General features: G+C 41.4%; 1 protein-coding gene across 9 annotated transcripts in view; it reads right to left on the bottom strand.

The window, feature by feature from the left end:
- Positions 1-4480: 4480 nt before the first annotated feature.
- The window catches only part of NCOA7 (nuclear receptor coactivator 7), a 65650-nt gene continuing 43762 nt past the window's right edge, over positions 4481-26368 (bottom strand). For 8 of the 9 annotated variants that reach the window (XM_035109245.3, XM_035109247.3, XM_035109246.3 and 5 more), the window contains 7 exons: positions 26132-26300; positions 19071-19218; positions 10514-10657; positions 9753-9905; positions 8717-8812; positions 7487-7560; positions 4481-6695 (listed from right to left, as the gene is read on the bottom strand). In XM_035109245.3, coding sequence (XP_034965136.3) covers positions 6560-6695; positions 7487-7560; positions 8717-8812; positions 9753-9905; positions 10514-10657; positions 19071-19218; positions 26132-26300 — 920 coding nt within the window. In that variant the 3' untranslated portion in view covers positions 4481-6559. Of the gene's footprint in view, positions 6696-7486; positions 7561-8716; positions 8813-9752; positions 9906-10513; positions 10658-12890; positions 13088-19070; positions 19219-26131; positions 26301-26368 lie in introns of those variants that run through there. The other variant, XM_035109249.3, reaches the window with a different exon arrangement.

The raw sequence follows: 26368 nt of genomic DNA, 5'->3' as shown, positions 1-26368 counted from the left end.
TATGGGAATGTGTGCCGTGAGAGTACAGTTCCGGGACAAACAGGCTGTACTCAAACTGGTGATTGCGAAGGGCAGTCGCCCCAGTCTCCTGGGCACTGACTGGTTCCCTGCCCTGGGACTGAGTATCTCAGGGCTTAATTCAATCCAAACCTGCCCTGAGATGAGTGAGGTATTATGCAAGGAATTTGCTGGTCTCTTTAATGGAAAACTGGGTTGTTATAAAGGGCCCCCAGTTGACTTCGAGTTGGACCCCGGGGTGGCTCCAATCCGACTCAAACCAAGGCGAGTGCCATTTGCACTGCAACCCAAGATCGAGGCAGAGCTGGATAAATTGGTCAAGCAGGGAGTTCTCTCACCCGTGGACTCTGCTAAGTGGGAGACTCCAATCGTCACACCCCTTAAAGCAAATGGGGAAGTCAGGATATGTGCAGATTACAAATGTACTATCAATAAGGCACTCAGGGGAAACTCATACCCCATTCCAGTCGTATCACATCTGTTGGCTAAACTGGCTGGGGGCAAGGTGTTCGCCAAAATTGACCTGGCACAAGCTTACCAACAGCTGCCAGTAACCCCACAATCAGCGGAAGCACAGACTATTGTCACACATAAAGGGGCGTTCAGAGTTAACAGATTACAGTTCGGAGTTTGTGTGGCCCCAGGGATTTTTCAAGGGCTCATGGAACGCCTGTTAAGAGGTCTGCCGGGGGTCTTGCCATTTTTTGATGATGTTTTGATTGCTGGAAAAGACCCACAGGAACTGGTTGCGCGTGTCCGTGCAGTGTTGCTCAAGTTCAAGGAGGTGGGGTTGCAACTGAAAAAAGAAAAATGCAGTTTTGGGGTGCCAACTGTGGATTTCTTGGGGTTTAAAATTGATGCATCAGGCATCCACCCCACAGATGCTAAGATTAAGGCCATCATCGAGGCACCACGACCACAGAACAAGACGGAGTTGCAGTCATTCCTGGGACTTATTAACTTTTATCATTCGTTCTTACCCCAGAAAGCTTCGGTAGCTGAACCATTACATAGACTATTGCAGAAAAAGAATGTGTGGCGATGGGGGCGGGAGCAGCAGAAGGCTTTTGACTCCTTGCGAGGAATGCTGAGTAGCAGGAGCGTCCTTGCTCATTATGATGAGTCAAAGCCGCTGGTCCTGGCCTGTGATGCCTCTCAATACGGTCTGGGGGCTGTGCTGAGTCATAGGGAACCAGATGGGTCGGAAAAGCCCATCTCTTTCTATTCCCGTACGTTGTCGCCCACAGAGCGCAACTATGCTCAAATTGATAAAGAGGCACTGGCTATTGTGTCCGGAATCAAAAGGTTCTATGATTATTTGTACGGTCGCCATTTCTCCATTGAAACGGACCACAAACCACTGTTAGGGTTGTTCAACCCAAACAAACAAACGCCACAAATTCTCTCCCCCAGAATGTTGCGTTGGTCAATATTCCTGAATGGGTTCCAGTACACCTTGACCCATGTGCCGGGGAAACAGTTGTGCCATGCTGATGCGCTGAGTCGATTGCCCCTTCCTGGCGGGAGCAATGAGGATCCTGCTCCGGCGGAGCACATTATGATGCTAGAAACACTTCCGGGGGCTCCTGTAACAGCTACGGATATAGCTGAGAAAACTAGGAAAGATGCTGTTCTCTCCCGTGTGCTCACTTGGGTGGGGAGGGGGTGGCCAGGTGGTCCGCATGAAGAAAAATTCAGGCCTTATGCGACAAGGCAGCACGAATTGTCCATGCATAAGGGTTGTCTCCTATGGGGAGATAGGGTGATCATCCCAGCACCACTGAGAAACAGGGTTCTTGAGACGCTTCACATGGGACACCCGGGAATGGTCAGGATGAAGTCGCTAGCCCGATGTTATGTGTGGTGGCCTGGAATGGACCAGAACATAGAACAATGGGTACGAACATGCAAGGCATGCCAAGAGGTGCGGCCAGAAGTGGCCAGAGCACCAGTCCACTGGTGGGAGCAGTCCAGGACTCCCTGGAGCCGGCTGCACATAGATTTTGCTGGGCCATTCCAAGGGAAGGTCTTTTTGGTTATCGTTGATGCATATTCCAAATGGTTAGAAGTGGCGATGGTCCCTAGCATGGCATCAGCTGCCGTAATCAAGGTGTTGAGGCAGCTGTTTGCTACCCACGGGTTACCTGAGACCATTGTATCAGATAATGGGGCAGCTTTTGTATCCCAAGAATTCAGGGCATTCTTGGCTGATAACTTTATAAGAGGGGTCACATCCGCGCCCTTTCACCCATCCTCCAATGGGCAGGCTGAGCGCATGGTAAGAACAGCCAAAGAATCCATTGCGCGCTTAATAGAGGGTAACTGGTCGGCTCGCATTGCGCGAATGTTATTTTTGCAGCATGCAACGCCGTGTACTGCGACGGGCAAGTCGCCAGCCGAGCTGCTCTTAGGTAGAAGACTGGTAACGGTGCTGGATTATGTCCACCCAGATAAAATGCCAAACCGTAATTCAAGAGCAACCCCCCAGGCTGAGACTGACACAACAAGGTATCTCGCCCCTGAAGATCTGGTCTGGGTGAGGAACTATTCACGAGGTCCGCGGTGGGTGGCCGGTGTGATCACCCGGGCTAGTGGACCTGTGTCCTATTATGTGACCTTGGAAAATGGGCAAGTTTGGAAGAGACATATAGATCAGCTGAGGCGCCGGGCGCTCAGCAGGGAGGAGTCAGATAATTCATCCCTGGCTAATGACGCACAGCTGCAAGACCAGAGTGAAAATGGTCCAGAGGTACAGTCACCAGGGGCTTCAGCAAATGAACCAGGGTCTGCTAGTCCTCATGATGACGAGGTACAGGTCGGGGACCCTGAGATGTCTGGGACTCCATCTGTTCCTGATGAAACCCCTATAGCAGCCCCTCCACCACAGGTAACACCCAATCCAGAACCTGCAACACCTGTTGTCAGGAGATCAGGTAGAAGTTGTAGGACCCCACAGTACCTGAGGGATTACGTCTGCTGTGCTCACTAGGGGGGGAGGGGTGTTGTGTATTGAGTCAAAGGATTTTATATCTGTATTATTATTGTCTGTATTTGCATTAGGATAAAGTAACTGCCTTTTGGTTCCAGAGGGTACAGCTACTATTGGTTCATTTAAGCTGCTGTATTTGGATCCTCTGTCTTATTGGTTTCCTCCAAAAGGCAGCACTGTGATTGCTTGATATTGTTCCCTCCAAAATGTATCCCTTCCTAGCTAGTCCCCTGTCCCTATAAATGTAGCTTTCCTCTCCTCAGTCTTCAGTCTTGTTCACTTTAATAAAGAGCTGTTACTAGAGAACTGTCTCCAGCATGTTTTGTCAAGAGAGCTGAAATCACAAACCCCACGTCACAACATCTTTGCTTACTGTTGTATTTCTATCCTGCCCTGCCGCCAAGGGTTCTCTTTCTTCACCAAAATTAAACCAAAATTGCTATGAGTGGAAAAGGTGATTAAGACCCCAGTACACCTGCCTACTTGGAAATAAATCCCATTAAACTCAGTTGAATTCGTTTCTGAATATATGGGTCATAGGACTGCACAGGTGGCGCTGTGGGTTAAACCACAGAGCCTAGGGCTTGCTGATCAGAAGGTCGGCAGTTCGAATCCCTGCGATGGGGTGAGCTCCCGTTGCTCAATCCCAGCTCCTGCCAACCTAGCAATTCGAAAGCACGTCAAAGTGCAAGTAGATAAATAGGGACCGCTGCAGCGGGAAGGTAAATGGCGTTTCCGTGTGCTGCTCTGGTTCGCCAGAAGCGGCTTTGTCATGCTGGCCACATGACCTGGAAGCTATATGCCGGCTCCCTCGGCCAATAATGCGAGATGAGCGCCGCAACCCCAGAGTCGGTCATGACTGGACCTAATGGTCAGGGGTCCCTTTACCTTTACCTTTAGGACTGCACTGCACAATGTGCAAGGGCTGCTTACCTTGCAAGATGTTGACTACGAATCCTATGTGTACACAGGATTCCTTCATTTCCAATGGCTTTTGATTCATTAAGCATCCCCACTAGTGAGTAGGGCAGACACACAGGGGCAAGGTGAAAATGATCATATATGCAGATGGGTTGGATGTGATATGGAGCACTGCCACTTGGACACACAGCATCCAAGCTACAATATTTTTTCCGAACAGAGTTTCGAAGTGGTTCAGAGTTCAGTGTGAGGAATGTGTAATCCCTTTGTCATTTGTACCAGCTACACTCTCGCCTATTTATTACACATTACCAAATTCCAGAACTAGTGCCTTCTTGTTCCAGATGTAGCAAATGCCCACTGTGTCACTAGCAGTTTGATAAAGGAAATTTCTAGGAAAACCCAACATTTAGAAGTTTGAGTGGAAACGTCAAGAATTATCCCTCTGAAGTATTATAGATCAAATATGCCAAGCTAGCCTTTAGTGCTCCCAGCTCTGTCACCTTTGACTATTAAGTCAGGGGTGGGGAGAGAAATTTCATGTCAAACATATGAATGCATAAATTCCTTTATTGAAAATGTTGCAATAGCACTGCATTACATATATTAAATATCCATAGTTTTCTGAAGGGTCACAGAATCTTGAGAGGACAACACTGTTTCGAATATAGAACACAAACTTTAGATATGCTCTGACAAGTACAATATAATATAATGAAATGAACTGTGTATAACAGTAGTGAAATACGTCCATTATTTTTTTTTAAAAAAAACAAACCTTTTGCTTACAACCTACAAGTGTCTCATCCTTGTTAAAACTGTCTTTTAAGGTTCCCTGGAATGTCTCCAAAGTATTATGCTAATATGTAATGGTGAAAATCTGTCAGAGTAGAACTGATGGTAAGAAGAAGTGTAGGCTGCAGGTGTTAACAAAATGCCCTAAAGCGGTTTTGTACACGAAGGCTATTACTGCAGCAAGCCCAAGTTGTTAGTGTGCAGCACTACTCACTCCAAAGCAGACGTGTGTGTCTGCCCCATGTCACTGTGTACGGAGTTTCCTACACAGAAGCAATATATATGTGAATGAAATTATTGGTACTCTTTGTGATCTGGATCTGGTTGACCAGGCCATATAGCACAAGACTGGATGGTCCCAGTTATTTCCAAGTCATTTGGAAGCAATGTCATCATGAACAGGGGAAGACCTGGATAATATGTAAGGTTTCAGCCTAGGTTGACACAGGTGGCCTTGTGAAGGCATCTTAAAGAAGGCTGAGAAGCATAGTGTACTGACCGATACTTTTTCAGGAGCATAGGAAGTTCTACTGAACTTCTCTCATGTTGACTTTATTTGCTTATCAAGGGCTCCCAAAAGTTAGGAGAACATCAGCATTTCAGAAAGGGATAGCACTGTCTTTTCATATCTTCCTCTTCCTAACAAAATATTTTTTAGAAGTGGCAAATAACCGAAAATGGTTTCTGGTTTCAATTAACCTGCAGCACTTACGTCTTTCTTACTGAATTTGGACGCAGTGCTCTCAAGTACTGCTTCATTACGTCATAAAAAAATAAAATAAGCAGAAAGAGAAGTGACTGCTTAAAAAGCAGAATGCAACCACAGGGTTCAACTCTTATTCAAGAAAGAGAACATTTTCCAAGAAAAAAGAAGAAGGGCAAAGTTACTCTGGCATGGCACTAATAGTTTTCTCTAACAAAGAGTTTCAAATAATTTATAGGGCACAGTTTAAGAATCTGTTTTTTGCCCCATAAAAATGCCACTGTTTCAAAAGCTATTCATTGTTAAGCCTGTTAAAAAGAGGATCTGTCTCCAGCACGCAACCAGACAGCTGTGTTTGATAATGGAAACTGACAATGCACCGCTTTCCAACAATCCAAAGTAATGTGTTCTGCCCAAAAACAAGATTCCTAAAATAATAAGAACAAAGCAACAACGAAGTCTTTTACAAAAATTATTTAAAAAAACCCAGCAAAGTATAAAAATACCTAAGAAATGAAATGATTCATCACCACCGCTTAAGACATTTACTTCAGTCAATAAATCTTCCGAGCAAATTTTGAAATTAAAATGTTAAAAGAAAAAAACATGCCTATTACATTTCATAAAAATGTACTATACAAACAATAAATACGTTCCTTTAAAAATGCCCCCTTTAAGTGCTGTATACTGATTTGAAAGACTAACCCCCTTTCTCATGGAAACCATCACTATACGCTGTAGAATTTGCTAACCCAACTTTTACTTCTTTTTGGTTTTCATGTAAGCAGAATAAAAATACACATGGAATGTACTATACAGGTCTATGTTTTTCCACCAGTATTCTTTCACAGTTACAAAAAATATTGAGACTGCTTTAAACAAACTTGTAGATCGCAAATGCCTTCCATAAACATCTTGCATCCATGCTGTAAGATCACTGGCAGGGCAGAAATACGAGATCATTTTTTAAAATGCAATTAGGTTTTTCCACTTTTTGACCTAAAATCTTCTTGTGCAGCCAGGCTGTGACCAGATTTCACGGGCAGGAGAAGCATGTTCTATTGTGAGGCAGTCTACATTCCAATATTCAACATCCATTGAGTGCTCAGTAAACTTTTAAGGCAGCATGTACATCACTCAAATGTCCATACTTCCACATCTTGTATGACAAAGTCTTCTTTTTTGGATAAGATATCATTATTGAATGTGCTGCAGCAATTGCTCCGACCATGATATAAATCAGCATCTAGCCATAAACCAAACCTGCCACTGGAAAGAGAAGAAACGTGGCTGAAAACATTTATTTATTCAGCTTTTATTTATTCAAAATGACAACACAACAAGTTGCCCATTTTAACTTTCTGTTTCTTTTAGCTGGAGGGTTAAAACATTTGCTCAGCCTTCTTCCCATGAAGTCAACAGGACTTAAAAACCTTTGGTTGAATCCTGTCTGTTGTTTTTTGTCCCGAAGCAGACAGGAGAGGATTGTTGTTGTTGCTTTTTTTTTTTTTAAAAAAAGGAACATGTCAACATGGCCTTTCCCCAGATATATGGAACCTGAATATAGGCTTCTGCACTTGTTGTGTGCATGGTTCTTCTGACCTCAATGGATTGGGGCAAAAATTCATGTGGTTCTTTTATTTACTGTCCTGGATTATTTACCGATAACTGAAATAAATAATTAAAGGCTGCCATTCAGTGCTTTGCATGCAGAAAGTTCTGGGTTCAACCCCCAGCATCTCTAGGTGAAGCTGGGAGAAACCCATCTGAAACCCTGGAGAGCTGCTGCCAATCTGTGCAGACAATACTGAACCAGATGAACCAAGTGCCTTAACTATGCATAAGGCAGCTTCCTATATTCCTTTGCCCACAAGCCAGTGTAGCTATATGCGCAAGAGCCATGCACACATTCAGAGATTTTGTTCACGTCAAGTTCTGATGGTTGAAGAGATTAACCCACTCTCAAACCAAATTGCAGTTTTTGCCCTTTCAGCAAAGGAAGAGGTTGCCCACAGAGGGTTTTCCACAATATGATTAATAAAGAAACTTATTCAACTTACTCTCCACCACCAAGTTCTAAGGAAGTTACATCTCCATTGATAAAGTAGGTGTTTTCTCCACTCCACTTAAAGACCTAAGGGAGAAGAGTATAATATCATAGTTATTCAACACAGTTGCTTGCAGCTGTGGCAGAATGACAGTAAGTACTTGTTAGAGGGAAGAAGTGCAAGAGAGAGTTGCATGGTTTGTGTCAAAAATCCACTATCTTTGCCTTTGATGAAATAAGGGCCTGCTCCTGATCAAATAAGAGAACAAGGGAGGCACTCATGGTGAGTTCTGGCACCTCTTTTTCTAGAAAAAAAAAGCCCTGCTCAATACTTTTTAGGTAGAAACATTTTCATTCCTTGAGAAGCATTCAACTTTCCCTTACAATGCCCCCCCCCTCCCTGAGAGGTGCCAGAACTAAGTTCCGGTGAGCTCCGGCTGGAAGAAAAGCCCTGGTCTTAAGTAAAAAAAAAAAGTCCCAAGCATGTTTTAACAAGAAGCATTAAACCAGGCATCCCCAAACTTGGCCCTCCAGATGTTTTAGGACTACAACTCCCATCATCCCTACCTAACAAGACCAGTGGTCAAGGATGATGGGAACTGTAGTCCCAAAACATCTGGAGGGCCGAGTTTGGGGGTGCCTGCATTAATCATTCCCTATGGTGATTCTGATATTGTCTTCTTTTTTCTTGGGTTGTTTTTGATCCTCTCTATTTGTGTGTCAATTTATGCTCCTAGGTGTGAATCTTATTAAAAGCAGAATATTTTGCAATGTTACAATGTGGCTGCTTTTGCCTTCCTCATTTTTCTGTTTTCCTATTACAAAAATTTAAGTCAGCTATTCTCAGTATTGACAAGTCACTGTAGCTCCTACAGTCTTGTATGTCCTCTTTTACATTCCATACAACCCACAGAAGATTTGTACAATTTCCGCCTAAACAGCCATGTTAAAAAAATGTGGTCTCTGTCAGACAATGCAACCTTTCCTATTTATTTTATGCGGTTCTTCCTTCAAGATGCCCATAACTTACATAGGATCTGCTCACATCCAGACACCAACAAAGCTGAAGCTTGTTCAGCTGTGCCAATACAAGAGCATCATTATATTTAAGCCCTTTCATTGGCATGCTTAATAATGTATTCAGAAATACACCTTCAAGCTTTAATACAAGTCTCAGCATCATTTCACATAAACAAGCATATGGTGTAAGTAAAGTGTTAGGACTATCCTCAGTGCACCTTACCTTGAAAAGAGGATCAAATGTGTATAGGAAAGTTTCTCCAGTGCCATAATAGTGATCACTGAAGTGGAAAGGATGTGTTGCATAAGCCCCAAAAACCTGCCGAAACAAAATTACAATTCTATTGGAAGATACTTCCACATTTAAAGGCATAAACATTCAAAAACATTTCAAACAAGGTTACTGTTGTTTTCACTTACTTAACCAACCTATGAAAAACATACATTGATGAAATTTTTCATATCCCTTAAGCATTGGTCATTTCTTCTGTATTTTATGATTTTAAAATTTTTATAATATGTTTTAATGATTTCATTGCGTGCACAATGGTTTGTAATGAGTTGGTAGTTTATAAATATTCGTAAAGAAATATGACTGCGGTTCAGAAATGGATAAGAAGACATAAGATGCCTTAATTCTGCTGAATTATCAGGAGTTGAAAGCCCAAACATCTCCAGCACGCAAAAGGCACAGAGAGGTTCTATCAGTCCTCTCGCACCTATCTTATAGTCAGTTTTCAATACACAGATTGCATTTCTCTTCTTGGGCAAAAGTTACCAGTATTCTAAGTTGCTCCTCCACCTAAACCCCTGGCAAAATCCAATGTAGCATGAGCAGATGTCCACTAGGGCAACAGAGTTTCCATTCCAGCCCCTGCATGCCCCAAATTTGCTCTTGAGAGCTGGAGAACTTTCCAGAGCAATTTTTGGGGTGCAGGCTGGAGGATAAGAAACCAGAAGTCCCATTGAAAAGTGGGGCACAAGTAGGCAGACATAATTAGATCTCAAACATTTTAAGACAGAAGAACAATGGCATCAATAAACTTTTGCTTTTTTATGCCAAGGCAATCTAAAAATGAACATGCAGCAGAAGTACTTTTCGCACCATGAAACACTCAAATAACTTCAAACCACAAGACAGAGATCAATTGCGCTTTTTGTTAACAGAAGATTTATTTTAAGCTACACTCCTACTGAAATACTTGGAAACAAGAGGGAAAACAAAACACAATTAAACAGGATATGTTGTGGTGCCTAACCTGATTGTCCATGTCTTTGATGACAAGCAGTACAGGGCTATCCAGAGATGCCGATTTACGATACAGTGTTTTCAAGCTGGTTCCATGTTCTTGTGTGCTGTAGACTAGCCTCCAGGGATATCCCTGAACCCTTGCTGGCAGGCACTGGGCGAGCTAGAAGATAAAAGAAAGCATTGTAGTTAGTGTAAAATGCAACTGATGTGGCACTAGAAATTTCATTCCGTCCTGTATGCAACCCATAATCAGAGCTGTACCTCTGTACAATGAGGTCCATGAACAAGCTCCATAGGACGGGGCTCACTGATTGCCATTTATAAAGCGCCAAAAATTACTATGCATTGATTATATATATATCTCGAAGCTACGAACATGAGTTTGACCAAACTGCGGGAGGCAGTGCAAGACAGGAGTGCCTGGCGTGCTATGGTCCATGGGGTCACGAAGAGTCGGACACAACTAAACGACTAAACAACAACAACAACAATATAATCTCCTGCCAACCTAGCAGTTTGAAAGCACCTCAAAGTGCAAGTAGATAAATAGGTACCGCTACAGCGGGAAGGTAAATGGCGGTTCGCCAGAAGCGGCTTTGTCATGCTGGCCACATGACCTGGAAGCTGTACACCGGCTCCCTCGGCCAATAACGCGAGATGAGCGCCGCAACCCCAGAGTCGGTCACGACTGGACCTAATGGTCAGGGGTCCCTTTACATATATACATACATACATACACACACACATTCTCCCCTTTATAAACTTTACCTGTTCTATATGCATATTTTCTAAGAGCACACTCTGGTTTTTTAAGACAGGCAAAGCATCTTCATCTTCTTCACTGCATCGATCATCTTCTTCACAATAGCTGCAAATGCTCTTTCGCCGTTTTGCCTCTTCTACAGTAATAATCTAAAAAGGGTTAAAAAAGAGAAAGACTTAAAAAAATAATCTGACAATACCGTAGTTTTTATTCTATAATGCTAGATCAGTGGTACTCAATGTTTTTATAAGAGAGAAAGTGACCCAGCACAAGGAAGGCTAGGGAAGCAGAAGAACCATCTAGTCATACCTTTGTGGGGGTACTATGTGCATTTTGAAATTTACTTATTTGACTGATGCAGTACACAGTGTGTGGAAAAAAAAGGTTCTATAAAAGAGCAAACTAATGCCCAGGTAACAATGGCATAGCTCTATCTCATTCAGAACAGGTTTACCTAGTCACGGGTGAAAATCAGTCAAACTAAATTGTGAAGGAAACACAGTAAAGGGCTGCTTTTAGCATCAGCTATCCCCCCCCCTTTCTTTGGAGCAACTGAGTTTGTAAACAGTACCACAAACTAAATCTCTCTCACTAAAATTTGTAAGAATTAAAATACTTACCTTTGGCTGGGATTGTGCCCTTAGTTTTTAAAATAGGAGGACAAAATGGGAGGCCTAAAATAAGAATGTGTGGCTGGTATTCCACTAATAGTGCTAGGGGAATGTGATTTCTCAAAAAGGTTCCACAGCATTCAGGGAACCTTGCAGAGGGGGAGGAGAGGGGGAGAACATTCTGTTGCGCAAGGAGAAATCCTTGTGCTGATGGAACAAGTGATTTATCCCTATATTGAATACAACCCTATGCCCCCCAATCCAGGAACCCTGAAGGGCTCACAAACCAAGGAACAATTCTCTTGCGTTTGCTGTGATCTGTACAAGGGGACTCCTTTCTTCCAGGTTATCTAGCCAACAATGGTCAGATATTGTGAATTGGATGGCAACTGACTGGCCTTATAACTAAGCCTAGAGGACTCTTTTGATCCTAACCTGTAAGATTCATTCAGCGATGGAAGAAGTGGCCTTATTTAACATGTATGCTAAGGAACTGTTCTGTAACGGGCAGAGAGTTCTTAGAGAGGATGATATTATAATGTGGTGGAGTTTGCTCTCTGGTTTTTATCTATACCACCACATTATTCCAACCACATGACCTCTCATAGAATCACATCAGATATGAGTAATCTAATAGCTAAAGGGGTTGTTTTATGGTAATGGACATCCATATATATTGATCCTAATTTGTTTGCTACATTATATTTGACTGTCAAAGGAAGAAGACAGTGTAAAATAAACATGGACATTTATTGGCTTATGGTCAAATTAGGTCATCTTATTTGAAATGTTTTCCATTACAGCTATCCTATGCTGTGATCCTCCAACTTCTACTACCATGGTAAAAATGAGGGAAATGTTTTTAAAGGATTTACTATTTAGATTGCTTTTTGTCTGATGGAAACCTGTACAGTAATATACTTTTCTTTATTTTATTTCATTAATTTTTTTGCCATGTTTCAGAATAAAAGCCTGCTTAAGGTAGTTTTGTCATAAAAAAATTAAACATTAACTTAAAACAACTGCAGAACACATACCCCAATCCGAATAAAACCTATGGTAATAAACAACTTAATGTGATTTAACACTTCATATATGCTACTTGTCCTTCAGAGGAGTGTGTCTGCCTTTTTCAAGTCCAGGAAGGAAGTGCTCAGGGGCAGCTTACGGAAATACTCGAACTGATTAATTAAAATCTCAAGGTACAATAATGAAAACAAGATAAAAACAATGAATAGAAAAACAGAAGATAGAAGAGCTAGTGTGTTTCCCAAGTTGGGAACAAAATGTTGACCATGTGCACCTGCAATTGAGATGCAAAATATGTATTTTATTTGCATGTGAAGAGGCAGTTGCAGACACATTGAAGGACAGGATTAAAAACAAACAGCAACAGCAGGAACTCCTTTTACAACCCTTTTAATGCCATAATCCTATACACAGAGAATAAGTGCAACTCAACAGTACGTACTTCAGAGTAGGCGTATGTACCAAGATTATCAAGAGCCAAGGTGGAAAATCACAATTTCAACAGAAATCCATTCTATAACAAGGGCAACAACATGATCTCACACCATGTGAAGCACTGCATTTGTCATGCATATCAAAAATGATATGCAACGTATCTTAATTACAACTACATTTCAATATGATCTATGATGAACAATTTTATTAACCAGGAGACAGCACTCCCATTCTGAATGTGCTATGTTCTATGTTGACAATTGGCAAGCAAAAGAACTAAAAGACGACAACTTTCATTTTAACCTACCTTCACGAAGGGCTCCTGGTCAGGCTTGGCACAGAATATTATTTGAAAATTCACAGCCGTTTCCTTTCGTCTGTCTCTTATGATTTTCATTTTTCCTTGCCTTGCTGTCAATTCTGATTTCTCACCACAAGTGAAGCTCCTGTCTCTACAGCTAACTCTGAAACAGGCTGCTTTCTAAACTGCCTTATATACCAAACTTACTTTCGTTTTCTCTAGAACGAGCCCAACGGCAGCCTGGCAACAGATTCAACACAGACAAGAGTTTCTTGTAAATAGGGTAGGAGTCAGTTGGCAGCAGCAGTCCATTTTCAGATTAGGTTTTACAGCAAGCAAAAAAGCCTTTTACTTTTATTGCCATCCACTACCTAAACATAAATTTACAGTGCTTCCAAGATTTCACAAGAGCAGGCTCTCTTGCCTATTCCCCAAAAATTGCAGGAATCTCGGGATTCTCTCGTACACTATCACCTCTCAATGGACTTTTTCTCTAAACCCAATTGATCAAACATCCACTGATCAGCATTGATCAGCACTGATCACTGATAAGGGACATCACTTCCTAATAGCTGCAGTGTCCTTTCTTGATTTCACTTATCTCCAGCCATCTCAAGGAACTCTGCTCTCTTGAGTAAGGCTGTCATAAAAACATTTTAAAAAGGTAAAGGACCCCTGACAGTTAAGACCAGTCGCAGCCAACTCTGGGGTTGCGGCGCTCATCTCTCTTTACAGGCCGAGGGAGCCGGCGTTTGTCTGCAGACAGTTTTCCCGGGTCATATGGCCAGCATAACTAAGCCACTTCTGGCACAACGGAACACCGAAACCAGAGCAGTGCACAGAAATGTGGTCTACCTTCCCACCGGAGCGGTACCTATTTATCTACTTGCACTTTTTTGGCATGCTTTCGAACTGCTAAGGTTCGCAGGAGCTGGGACTGAGCAACAGGAGCCCACCCCGTCATGGGGATTCAAACTGACGACCTTCTATCAGCAGGCCCAAGAGGCTCAGTGGTTTAGACCACAGTGCTCAATACCAGCTCCTATTGGTCAACTGGGTTCAGGAAACTATATGTCTATCAAGGGACCAATGCTAATAATGGCCAGAATACGTAGAAAAGAATAAGGGACTCTTCCCAAAATAACCTTCAGACCACTCCAGATTGTACACCCACATATCTAGGATCCTGTCTTCTGTGTGATGGCAAATAATTGTTTCAACTGAGTTCTCTGTTTGGTCTTAATATGCAGTCAAGCCTTCCTCTACCATGCCACCCCAGGTTATATGCACCCACAACCTGAGAAAAGTGGGTGGCATTCAACTAAATAGTTCCGCTAGTGCACTGATTACTGCTAGCATGATGGAATTTCTTCCCTCTCTTCCTCCCACATGTTTTCTGCACTATCCCCAAATCTGTTCTGAAGGGGTAGGGGGAATCCTCAGAATAGATTTCATGGGGGAGGAGAGGGGGCAAATGTTCTATTGTGCAAGGAAGAATCCTTCCCCTGACAGACTGTTCCACTTAGTGCTATGCTGAACACATCCCTATGTCACTTGCAATTTTTTTTTAAAAAAAATGGTTTTAAAGTTCTAAACTGATTTAAGATGAATCAAATCAAATCCAATTGAAACAAATTAAAACAGGTTAAACCTGTCTTTCTTTAAACTTACCACTGTGCAATTGATATTAAATCAGTATATATAATGTGATTATTTAGGCTCCCTGTCTTGGGTCACAATTTGAAGTAGCCCAAATTTTCCATTACCTCATTTATGAGTATTGCAGTGATTTAGAACATTCCTGTGCATCTCAAAAGAGGTAGTCTCCTAGTCATAGAGGTGTGATACTTACAAGAATATAAACCGCCAACTCATAACAATATCAAGGTCATATACATTAAAATAATTGAAACATATTGTATGTGGTAGGCCAAGCTTATTTTGGAGTTCAGGGATATATAAACCTTTGTTCCTTTTTATGCTTTCTGACTGAGTTGTGAATTTTCAACTCAAGGAAGAACTTGAAATTGGTAACCAACTTCAGCACGGAGCTCAGAAAGTAGTCACATGGTAAACATCTGTGTGCTCTCACTGCTAGTCTCTATATCCTTTGCATGCGGCAATTTGAATGGTCCAACCAATACGTCATGCATTGCTGCCTTTCACAGTTTCCACTGCTTGATTAATTCCCTGTAACAATTAACACTTTTCCGGGTATGCCCAAAGTTAGCCACTCCCATTTTTTGGAAACATCAGAGGAGCACACACCCTAGATAAACGGATAGCCTACTATAGATTTTACTTATTTTAAACTAATGTTTATGGCTCTTATCTTATAGTTTTATATCATCCAAATCAGTTTAATTTTCTGCTCTAAGTCAGAGGAAAGGAAGGACACCAACACGTCTTAGTGCCCCGCTGTCAGGAAATTAGCAGCGAGATGGATACCTGCCTACCTGTGGCAACTTGAATGGCTTTTATCCTGCCTTTTGCTTTCAAGCGCTTGATTCATATCCTGTAACAATTAACACTTTCCCAGGTATACCTAGACAAAGCTTGTCCCTCCCATTATTTGGGAACAGCTAAGCCGCTTCTGGCAGTTTAGGCTAAAACAGCAAGTCTGAACCTATTGACTGTTAGTTTTTTAATGTAAAAGTTTATGATTATCACACACCTTTATATCATTAGCCACCCTCAGTTTCCAGTCAGAGGAATATAAAAAAACATTTATATAAATGAAATTAAATATTAAGGTTCTTTGAATTTTTTTAAGCAGCCCTATAAAGTGTGTGTGTGTGTGTGTGTGTGTGTGTGTGTGTGTGTCTTACAAAGAAAATAACTGAATGATTGAGATAGCAATAGGGTCAACTTTAGGCTTTTGTGGGGAAAACAGAAACGACTCCTAATGGTACCTTCTTACTCATCTCATATGTATACTCATATTCTCTCTCTCTCTCTCTTTCTCTCTCTCTCTCTCTCTCTCTCTCTCTCTCTCTCTCACACACACACACACACACACACGTCATCTAGGGACGGGACACATTCTCACTGCCACCACATGCAAACAACGTAGTAGAACCAGTAGTTCTCTTGCCTCAAAGAACATCTCCCATTCCTTCCTTCCATAGTGTAGTGTGTAGCTGCAGGATCAGTGAAGCTCAGACTACAAACAGGGCAAATTTGTCTCCCCAAAGATGATTTAAAAAAACAAAACAAATTATTTACAAAATGCCCCAGTCTGGATCAGGATCTCCCTTCATATTGTTTTCCTGCCAAAATTTTCCCCCAACTTCACCACTACCACCACAAAAATCAGGGCACATAGCAGTTTTAGGGAGTGATGTTTTACCTAGGCAGGGTTGCTGTCTAACCGGTATAATCCACTAGCTTTCTAACTCTATGCTTTTTGGTACATTTAGTATAGGAGCCACACATTTATTGGGAACATAGGAGCCACTGTCCAGAAGAGTTATTTCGGTTAGTAGGGATTATGTTCTTCAAGCTACATGTGATTTCTTTCTGCATGTTTTGATTTGCTTTAATGTAACAATGCTTTAATTGTTTTTATAAATCAAATACATAAATACTACCGGGAAGAAATAAACGGGAAAAGGGTCGTTAGTTTTTATCAACTGTCTGAACCAGTTGTTCCAAAACTACACAGAAAGAAGGACAGGGGGACACTTAAAAAGTCAAGAAAAACAAGGAAATGAACGAGGAGGAAAGGAGCTCTGATAGGGCTCAGTGGCTGCACAAAATGAGGTTGCAGGTTCCCCAAGTGTGCATTAAGATACATGTCATTCTTTTATTGTTGTCCACTGCTTCTTGTCCTTCATGAGCTAATGCGTTCTGAAAATTGTTGTTCTGTGTCATAATAAAACAGGTGTTGTGATTTTATGTTGTAATATACACTCATCAGATCTCTGCATATTTACCATACTGGTACATGTTTCATGGCTGCCTGGAAGATGGTCATAAAGTCATTTTGAAATTACAGTACAGGGATTTGTATGTGTGTTTTTTTCAATAAATTCCCACTGCAAAAGAAACTCATTCGATGGCAAGTAAATTAAACAATAATTCTAAAATAAAATAAAACTCTATTTCCTTTTAAGGATCCTCTGCTTTAGATCTAAAGGAATATCATATCACATTATTTCCTGAATTTTATCCAACATATCCCTCCAAAATTGCTTTGGTAGAGCTACATCTCCCCCACACATTTTTTTTTTAAAAATCCTGAATGTGTGTATGCCTCTGAATCAAAGATTCTCACGATTCATCTTACAGGCAGATGTTGCAAGTTAATATCTGAGCCTGAACTACATAATTTGTATTATTTTTTTTATCCTGTTGATGACACAAATCTTTAACTCACCCTACAAATCCTTTGATTTATGTGAATTTAAAGTAACTGTCTACAAAAATTAATGGCAGTAATAAAGTATGTATCTGATCTAGACAAATTTGTTTAACACAAGAAACTTTGCTTCAAGATTAAATAAGAAATATTTAACCATATAATTATGTAAATGTTGCTCTGGGCTCCTTTGGGAGAAAGGACAAGGTATAAATTTAATAAACAAACAAAATGAAGAGTTTTGCACGGATGCCAATACGGTATGAACAAGCAATGCAGACAAACAGAAAACTTGTGCCTTTTTAACAACTCAAAGATTGTGCTGTAGTGCAGTGTTTCCCAACCTTGGGACCCCAGCTGTTTTTGGACTACAACTTCCATCATCCCTAGCTAGCAAGACCAGTAGTCAGGGATGATGAGAATTGTAGTCTGAAAACAGCTGGAGACACCAGGTTGGGAAACACTGCTGTAGTGGACAAATTATTTGACCAAGGTTGTTGTGAAGATGAAACTGCATGGCCTGAGCTTCTAGGAATAGGGATAAACATGGAACTGATTAAATGTTTGGGATTTCTTTTCCACAACTGAACCTGAATATATGTGACTGAAATATATTTTGCTAGAATTCATAGTCTTTGTGTTGTATCCAGTTGTATCTCTTTCCCTTGTAGCATATCTTATATAAGTATATACAGTGGTCCCTTGACTTACGAAGTACTCGACTTACGAAATTTCGAGTTATGAATGGGGGGGAAATGGCCGCACACTTACATTTTTTTTTTACATCCGAAAGGAAAAGCGTTGCAGTTTAGATGGGGTTTTCTCGACTTATGAATTTTTCCGTTTCCAATGCATTCCTATGGGAAACCGCTTTTTTTGACTTACAAATTTTTCGACCTACGAATGTGCATTCGGAACGGATTAAATTCGTAAGTCGAGGGACCACTGTAGTTTTAAATCTATCAATGTTTAATTGTATTTTTCCAGTTTTTAGCCATTCTTGTTTTTGTCTAAACTGCCTTCAGTCCCATTAGGGGAAAGGCGGGGTATAAATTATTAATAGTAGTAATAACAGGGAATTTATGTCTGGTTTCAGGAGCACTCACTTACCAGGAAATATGAAACAGGCCTCGAAATGGCTACTGAAAAATCAGAGTGGAGTATATATGCATGTAACGAATTTATTAGTACTACAAAATAAAAATATTCTATAGAAAAATGGAGTATTTTCATATTATACAGGAAACCAAACGTACAAAATACAATAATTCATTTTATTATGTTTGGAGTAATTAAAAATGTAGTAATTAATATGTTTACATATTTGTTGATGTATTTATTTGTTGATTTTGGAATTATTACATTGAATAAATAATAAATGCATTTTTCTTGATGCATTTCTTGATATGCATTCTCACAAATGCATATAGTTCTTTATTTGAACTCTACAGTTAACCTGCGATATTTAGTATAAAACTAACATAGGACTGTATTATCCATTTATTCATTGCAGCCGAGTCCATGAAAAGCAGAATGCTTTAAGGAACTGATTTAAAAGCCAGTGCTCAACAAGCAATGGAGTGGTGTGAAGGGTGAGGATGCAAAGTGATTTTGGACTTTTTTAAAAAAAATATATGGTACTTTATATTATAACACATGGTCCAACCATGCATGCAACCATGAGGACTATGAACTTACTTTAGAAGAGGCCAACGACAGGTTACAATCAGTAGGAATAAATCTCCTTGGCAGCCAGATGTGTTGTTATATATGAATTCTGCCATGGAGTTTCAAATACTTCTGATTTGAAAACAGATACCACTCACCTCCCAGCTTTTTGTTGAAGGTTCACTGAAGAAGTTGTCTATCATGTCAAGCTCCTCCTTTTCCACCACAACGAAGCCCTGTTCTTTAGCATCTTTGCCATAGACATCTGGTGACCACTGTACAAAGAAGGTATACAGGTGATCTACCCTGTGGAGTGAAAGCAAAAATATAGGGGCTGAGCATTCCAAAACCCTTCATGGGAGGCAGATACACTAACAGTAAAACTTTGTGCACATCTTCTCAAAGGTAAGTCCAAATCAGTTAGGTAGAACTGACTCCTAGGCAAGTGTAAAATACTAACACCACTTGCCAACTACCTAAATGAAGCTTTTTTGAACATGTTCAGTGAATGTGGCAGCAGCTTTTGTTTTTGTCCAAATATTTGGTGAGAGCTGGACCGAACATCAGGCTTACACTTTCTCCCTACTCCTACCTCACAGAACACCCAAACTGCAAAACCCTGTAGTTATTCAATGTTGACTCTCTTATCCCTTGATTTTGAAGCAGCTTTGCATTACAGATTCAGGGGTATTCCTGCAGTCAGACAGCACAGGAAACAAACCATCCTTTGATGCTGCAATTATCAAGTGATAAACATATATGAAAAAGAAAAACTCGTAAAGAGATAATGGGTCACTCTGGCTGAGACCAAAGGCCCAGCTCATTCAAGATTTTGTTCTTCCAACAGCAAACCAGATGCATAACAGCTTGTGATCCTGAGTTTTGGTTTTCCATGAGAAACAGAGGGAAGGCAGTTGCAATTTTATCTAATCTTTCTGCAACCACTTCCTACCAATCCACAGTGCACTACCCATGATTGAGTTATTCCACTGGGGTGGGGGGAAATCCCTCTAGACATGCAAGTGACTCACTTAATGTCTTTCCACCTGATGTTTCACTGTTTCATTTTGTGTCACTGCAGCCTTTCCCAGCCTGGTGAGCGCCAAACATTTTGGACTACAGTTTCCATCAGTCCCAGCCAACATTGCCAATGGCCAGTGATTCTTGGAACCGTAGCCCCAAACAACTGGAGGGCAGCAGATTGGGGACGACTGTTCGCAAAATGTATATATCACTTGATTTTGGGGGGGGGAGACCCCCCCAAAAAATCTCAAAGCGGTTTACAAATAGGATAAAACAAGAAAATCAAGCAAAAGCTACAAAAGTACTTTAAAACATACAAAAGTTAAAATACTAAAACAGATTAAAATTACCCCAACTTCCTAAGTACCTGTTTCCAGAACAGATCAACTTGCCTATTCTGAAAGTGATATATCAAGTGGTAACAAATTTCTAGAGAACCAGACAGAAACATAAACCTGCTGAGAAAAAGGCAATCACTTTGTTAAAGACTATCAAATTGTAAACATTTTACTGTGTGTGAATTCTGGTAGCCAACTATTAATCTTGTCACAGTTCTTAGATAAAAAGATAAACCATACAAATCACTCTCATATACACATTTAAAGCAAGAGTCTCAAGCCTTCCGGCATATTTTCAAGCAATTGTTTTGGGTATCAAGCATAAGACAATTTCAAGAAACACATATACAGCACTGATGTATTTCTGGAAGATACCAATTTGGAGCAAACAGTATATTACCATTATTCTATCCCACGCTTCTTCCCGAAGGAACCCAGGACAGCAAACAACAAAAACAAGAAAAATGATATAGTTATTGTTGTTTCCTCAAATAGCCTCACAACTAAATAATTTCAAGGTTCCAGGAACCAACATACTTCTGCCACCAAGTGCCTGAGTAAACATGAAGATTTTTAAATTCCTCCTGAATGATAAGAATAAAGGAGGGAGACACATACACTGTGTACCAGGGAAGGCATCCCATAAACAGGAAATTACTGCACAGAAGGCCTTATCATGGGTCTGAGGCAGCCAGGTAGCACTCAGTTGCAGCACCACCAACAGGACCTCCCCTGCTGGTAACCCACTGAAAACATCACTGCTGTCTTAATTTCAGGGATTCTCAGCTCACTAGTCAAGCTTGTCAGCTGATTAAAGCAACCATAAATAAGTTCTAGCTTAATAAAGGTAAAGGGACCCCTGACCATTAGGTCCAGTCGTGACCGACTCTGGGGTTGTGGCGCTCATCTCGCATTATTGGCTGAGGGAGCCGGTGCACAGCTTCCAGGTCATGTGGCCAGCATGACAAAGCTGCTTCTGGCGAACCAGAGCAGCACACGGAAACGCTGTTTACCTTCCCGCTGTAGCGATACCTATTGCTATACCGATACCGATACTTGGACTTTGACATGCTTTCGAACTGCTAGGTTGGCAGGAGCTGGGACCGATCAACGGGAGCTCACCCCGTCGCGGGGATTCGAACCGCCGACCTTCTGATCGGCAAGCCCTAGGCTCAGTGGTTTGACCCACAGTGCCACCTAATAAGTGGGTCTAATTAGTCATTTGGTGCCAGGTGATTGACAGGTGGGTGGACCCAGCCACCTGTCAATGTAGCCTGCAGAAGATTGGCTGATTTTGGATCTGACCCTGCCCCCGCAAGTAGTTCCCCACCCCCAGCTTAAAGCATTTTGACTTGTAGACAAATTTGCAGACAGAAGAAGAAGAAGAAGAAGAGTTTGGATTTGATATCCCGCTTTATCACTACCCGAAGGAGTCTCAAAGCGGCTAACAATCTCCTTTCCCTTCCTCCCCCACAACAGACACTCTGTGAGGTGAGTGGGGCTGAGAGACTTCAGAGAAGCATGACTAGCCCAAGGTCACCCAGCAGCTGCATGTGGAGGAGCGGAGATGCGAACCCGGCTTCCCAGATTATGACTCTTAACCACTACACCACACTGGCTCACAAAGAAACTAGTGGAGAACCTGGCAATGCTGAGTCTCTAGAAGAGGGCAGGAAGAAGGTAGGGACTGGTCAAGAATATATTTTGTACAAATTTTGCACTGGATGCAGAAAATTCTCTACCTGTGGTGATTCCACCTACAGCTGTGCTAAGTGCAAACTTAAATGCCCAGTTCTCCTCATTCCAAAGCATCTTCCTGAATGGGATTGTTCTACAAGCCACACCAGCATGCATGGGATGTAGCTCTCACTCTTTATTACCAAAGCTGAACTTAATCATGTTATCTTGATCAAAGGCTTTAAGGTTTGAAATGCTGAACAGGTAAAGCCAACGCCAGTCAAAACAAGTGAGTGACCTTGTTTGCCAGCCTTTCAGTGTCACTCCAACTCTTCTAAAACAAAGCTTTATTTGTACACAAATAAGTTTGACCAGGTGTTCTTATGGGTAACTTACAAAGGACACAGTCCCTGCTCAGAGAAACAAAAACTCTGTTTTGGCCACCACTGCACCTAGAAGGTGGTTGTTGGAAATGCAGCCTAACAGTTGCAGGGAGAAATGTCAAGACTGGGGGACTGACCCATAATTAACTAGCAATAATTAGCATGATTTATACAGTTACTGGCTGCAGAAGGGTAGGTGCAGGGCCAGAGTTACGGTAGGTTTGATGAGGCCCTAAGCTACTGAAGGTAATGGGGCCCTTTATATGTCCAGCTGTCCTTTGTCAACAGCAAATTGTCGCTGTTTTTTGTGTTGAAGAAATGCTATATGGTAATTTATGGGCCTAATAGGTATATAAAGCCATTTCCACATAACAAATAGGAGCCTGCACTACACAAAAGACTGTTGCTGTATGTAGGTTTTATATTGTTTTTTATCTTATATTTTGGAAATGTACATGCAGGTTTTTTCCCCTTTAAATTATTTGGGGGGGCCCAAGAGAGTGGGGCCCTATGCTATAGCTTGTTTAGCTTATACGTAAATCTGGCACTGGATAGGTGGGAGAAGAGCTAACATACTGCTTTATCTTTCAAGGAAAAGGTTAATTTGTTCTCCTCTGCATTATACTACCATTCCTGCACTGCCAAAATATCAGAAATAACTTTAAGGTCCTTCCTTTCTTCAAAACCAAGGCTGGTACTATTCAAATGTCGTTGGAGTTGAACATTGCCAATGATCAGGATGATGAAAGTTTCTGCTCAGCTACTTCTGAAAGGCTACAAGTTCCCCATCTTTGGGGGGGAAGCCCTCTGTTTTGTGTGTGCACACACATGCACGCACACTTCCTTTTAAAAAAGAAACACCATGCCAGGCTATTACCAGCAGTCCTTGATTCCAACGCGTTCCCAACTATCAATTCTTACAGAGCAGCGTTTAAAATAGAAGGTGGGATTCACCTAATGAACTTCCACTTGCACAATGGACTTCCCTGTGTCTCTCGAAATTGGCTCAGAGCTTCCAGAACAGCATGAAGTGGGACAAAATGACCATTCCATCTGGCAAACTGAAATGCCTGAAAGATGGCACGTTTGTCATCGGCACCATGTACTCTTCCCGACATTGTTTCATTCCAATATAGTGCCTTGGGGGAGGGGGTCTCTCTGGTGGGAGTGGGCAACTTTAATCGGGAAGTGGCTGGAGAGAGAAGAATTCAATCTCTCCTTCCTTCATGCTGCAGTCCTGATCCAGATCAGTGCCCATCCTTACTCCTGAGTAAATGAAACACATATGCAGACTTGCATGATTACTGCAATGTATTCTTCGACTCAAACCACTCACCACATTATTGGCTCAGTGTTTTGGTGTACAAGCAGAAGCAAGCAAAGGACTCTAGTGAAAGGTTGCTTTGTTTTCAGAGCATCTTTTCACAGATGCATAGCACGGGATACAGACAGAGGGGATTAGATGTGCTTCACCACGGATATTTTAAAGGATGTAAAAGTGAGTAATTTAAATTGTAAAACAGAAAATTGTGTCTCTGTGTGTGTGTGCATAAAGATGCGTTTCACCAAGTCAACTGATCTCTGAAGCAAGTGCTATGCCATTAAGACTATGTACCATTACTCATTACCCCCTCTCTAATATTACCTGAACCATAAAATTCTGCAGCAGGGGCTGCTTTTGCAATTTGCCAGTGCTTTATAAGCGCTGATAACTCTCTCTAGTCATCACTGCTTATAACGTACTGGCAAATGGAAAGCAGGCACTACTGCAGAGGTATATAAATACAAACTACTAGCCTATTATTCTTCAAGCATAACAAGCACATACAAAAGCAATACAGCTTATTTATTCATTCTATGCCCTTTTAAAATGTGGGGTTTGGGGGGGGATTGGGTTGTTTTTAATCTGATTATGTATTTTGTGGTTTTATATTTTGATTTTATTCTGTGAACCGCCCTGAGACCTGAGGGAGGTATATAAATTCAATAAATAAATAAATAAATAAATAAAATACTTACCCTCTAGAACTGTTGAAATTCCCCATTGCAAGATACACAATGAAGGACTTTCAGTAAGCTGGCTAGATGCAGTGGTACAACTGGGTCAACATAAAGATTCAAGCAGAGCAAAGAAGGACCCTTATAAAGCATACCTCCCTAATGATTATTGCTTCTAGAGTTTCGTGCCAAAGATAAGGGCTCCTCCTATTTCACAACCACAAGGCAACAGTGGCCAAAGTCACTGATTAACCAGTTTCATTGTCACTACGTTGACAAAGTAAGATATGCTTTGGGAGAGAGTGCTTGCTGCATGTCCAAAGTCACACAGAAGACAGACGTGTCCAGCAGAAGACGCCAAGAGCTGCAGCTGCGGCACGTTGTACCTTATTGCAAAGTCAGTCATGCAGATGGGCTGCATGATCCACCAGCAAGCTTATCAGCTACATGACCTCATTTCCAGGATGGCTGGGCCTTGCTAGGCTGTTGCAGTGAAAACAGCCAAGAGTCTTGTAGTACTTTAAACACATCTATATATAAACTTGTAAGGAACTGAATCCATCATTTCATCAAATGGGTTTCATTTTGTTCTTGGAACTTTTAAGAATGTTGTTATGGGTCATGCTTCGATATCAAGAGATGTGTTGCCACATAAATAAAATGCAACACAGCTCTTAATAATAAAACATCACCTTGGGAACAAATCTAAGAACTCAAATGAAATATCACACACACATCACACACACATCACACACATCACACACACACACACACACACACACACACACACACACACACACACACACAGAGCAGCTGTGTTTCATTTTAAATACTCATGCTACTGCCTTGTTCAGTCACTCCATTAGTTCACTCTTCAGCTTTGGAAAGAGTCTCGAGTGCTTCCTTCCTCAGACTCAATCTGCTTTCCGCCAAGTCTTTTCCGGACTATTATTCCCTTTACACTATTTTTGCTACCCATTTATTTTAGGCTTTCCCCCATTCACTCTTGTTTGAAGGTCAAACTAGATGTGAGACGAAACATGCAAAGGCAGGGGAGAAAAGGGGAGTTTTTTATATATATATAGTGGTTGTCAGGGTCAGGGAGGGGATTTTTTTTTTATCAGGACCACTGTGCAAAGAGCCAGGAAATACAATCATTTCCTCTACCATGATTGTTGTGATAAAAACCACCTTCCTCCCCCACTAGCCTACAAAGCTGTCCTGGAGAGAAACTTCCATTAGCACCTTGGGGCTTTCTTATATATGTATTTAAAAAAGTTCAGCTGACATCATAGTAAGTGACACATGTAGCTTCTAATCTAGTTTGGCCTCTGTTACTTGAAATTCTGTGAACATCAGTTGTTCTTTTTAACTCAGTTTTTAAGCGAGAAATCCAAACCCCAGATCTGCCAGGATGGGCAGAATTTAAAGGTTTGTTTTCCCTCTGTCAGGCTTATACCGGGTCAGCCAGCAAGAGCTACGCTCCTGAACAGAATTTGTAATGGGGGTTGTGATACTTAGCACTAATCACACCACACAGTCACCAGCCAGGCTGTGTTATCACATTCCACAAAGCAAATAACAAGAAGCTGAATGTGCCTTGGACAGAAGGAAACACCACGTATCTGCAGGGACAAATCACCCTCTTCGGTTCCATTTACATGATGTTGGCAACAAAACAATAACAAGAATATCTGGGAAATGAAAGGCTTCTCTAACAGGAGCACATATCACACAGCTGGTGGACAAGAAATGTAGTTCTTATAAACTCCGGAAAGGTCCTGAAAAGTGACAGCTTACCTTTCTCGTGGAACAGCAAACCAGTACTCTGGTTGCTTTCTTCTTTTACTATATTGCTGAGCCATTGTGGAGCTTTGAGAAGTAAAGGACTTCCTCATAGGCTTGCCCACTTTGATGCACAAAAACATCGGAGGGGACTTGCTTTTCTCTTCCTTTGAAGGAAGCATATCTGAATCCAAAAGACCAGAGTTATAACACAGCAAATGGAGCACATTGGCCAGGCCTGCGGCACAATTT

The sequence above is a fragment of the Zootoca vivipara genome, chromosome 3 (genome assembly GCF_965207765.1).
Source record: "Zootoca vivipara chromosome 3, rZooViv2.hap1.1, whole genome shotgun sequence".
NCBI classification, from domain to species: domain Eukaryota; kingdom Metazoa; phylum Chordata; class Lepidosauria; order Squamata; family Lacertidae; genus Zootoca; species Zootoca vivipara.
The sequence above is the reverse complement of the archived record's forward strand: the minus strand, read 5'-3'. Positions and strand labels throughout refer to the sequence as shown.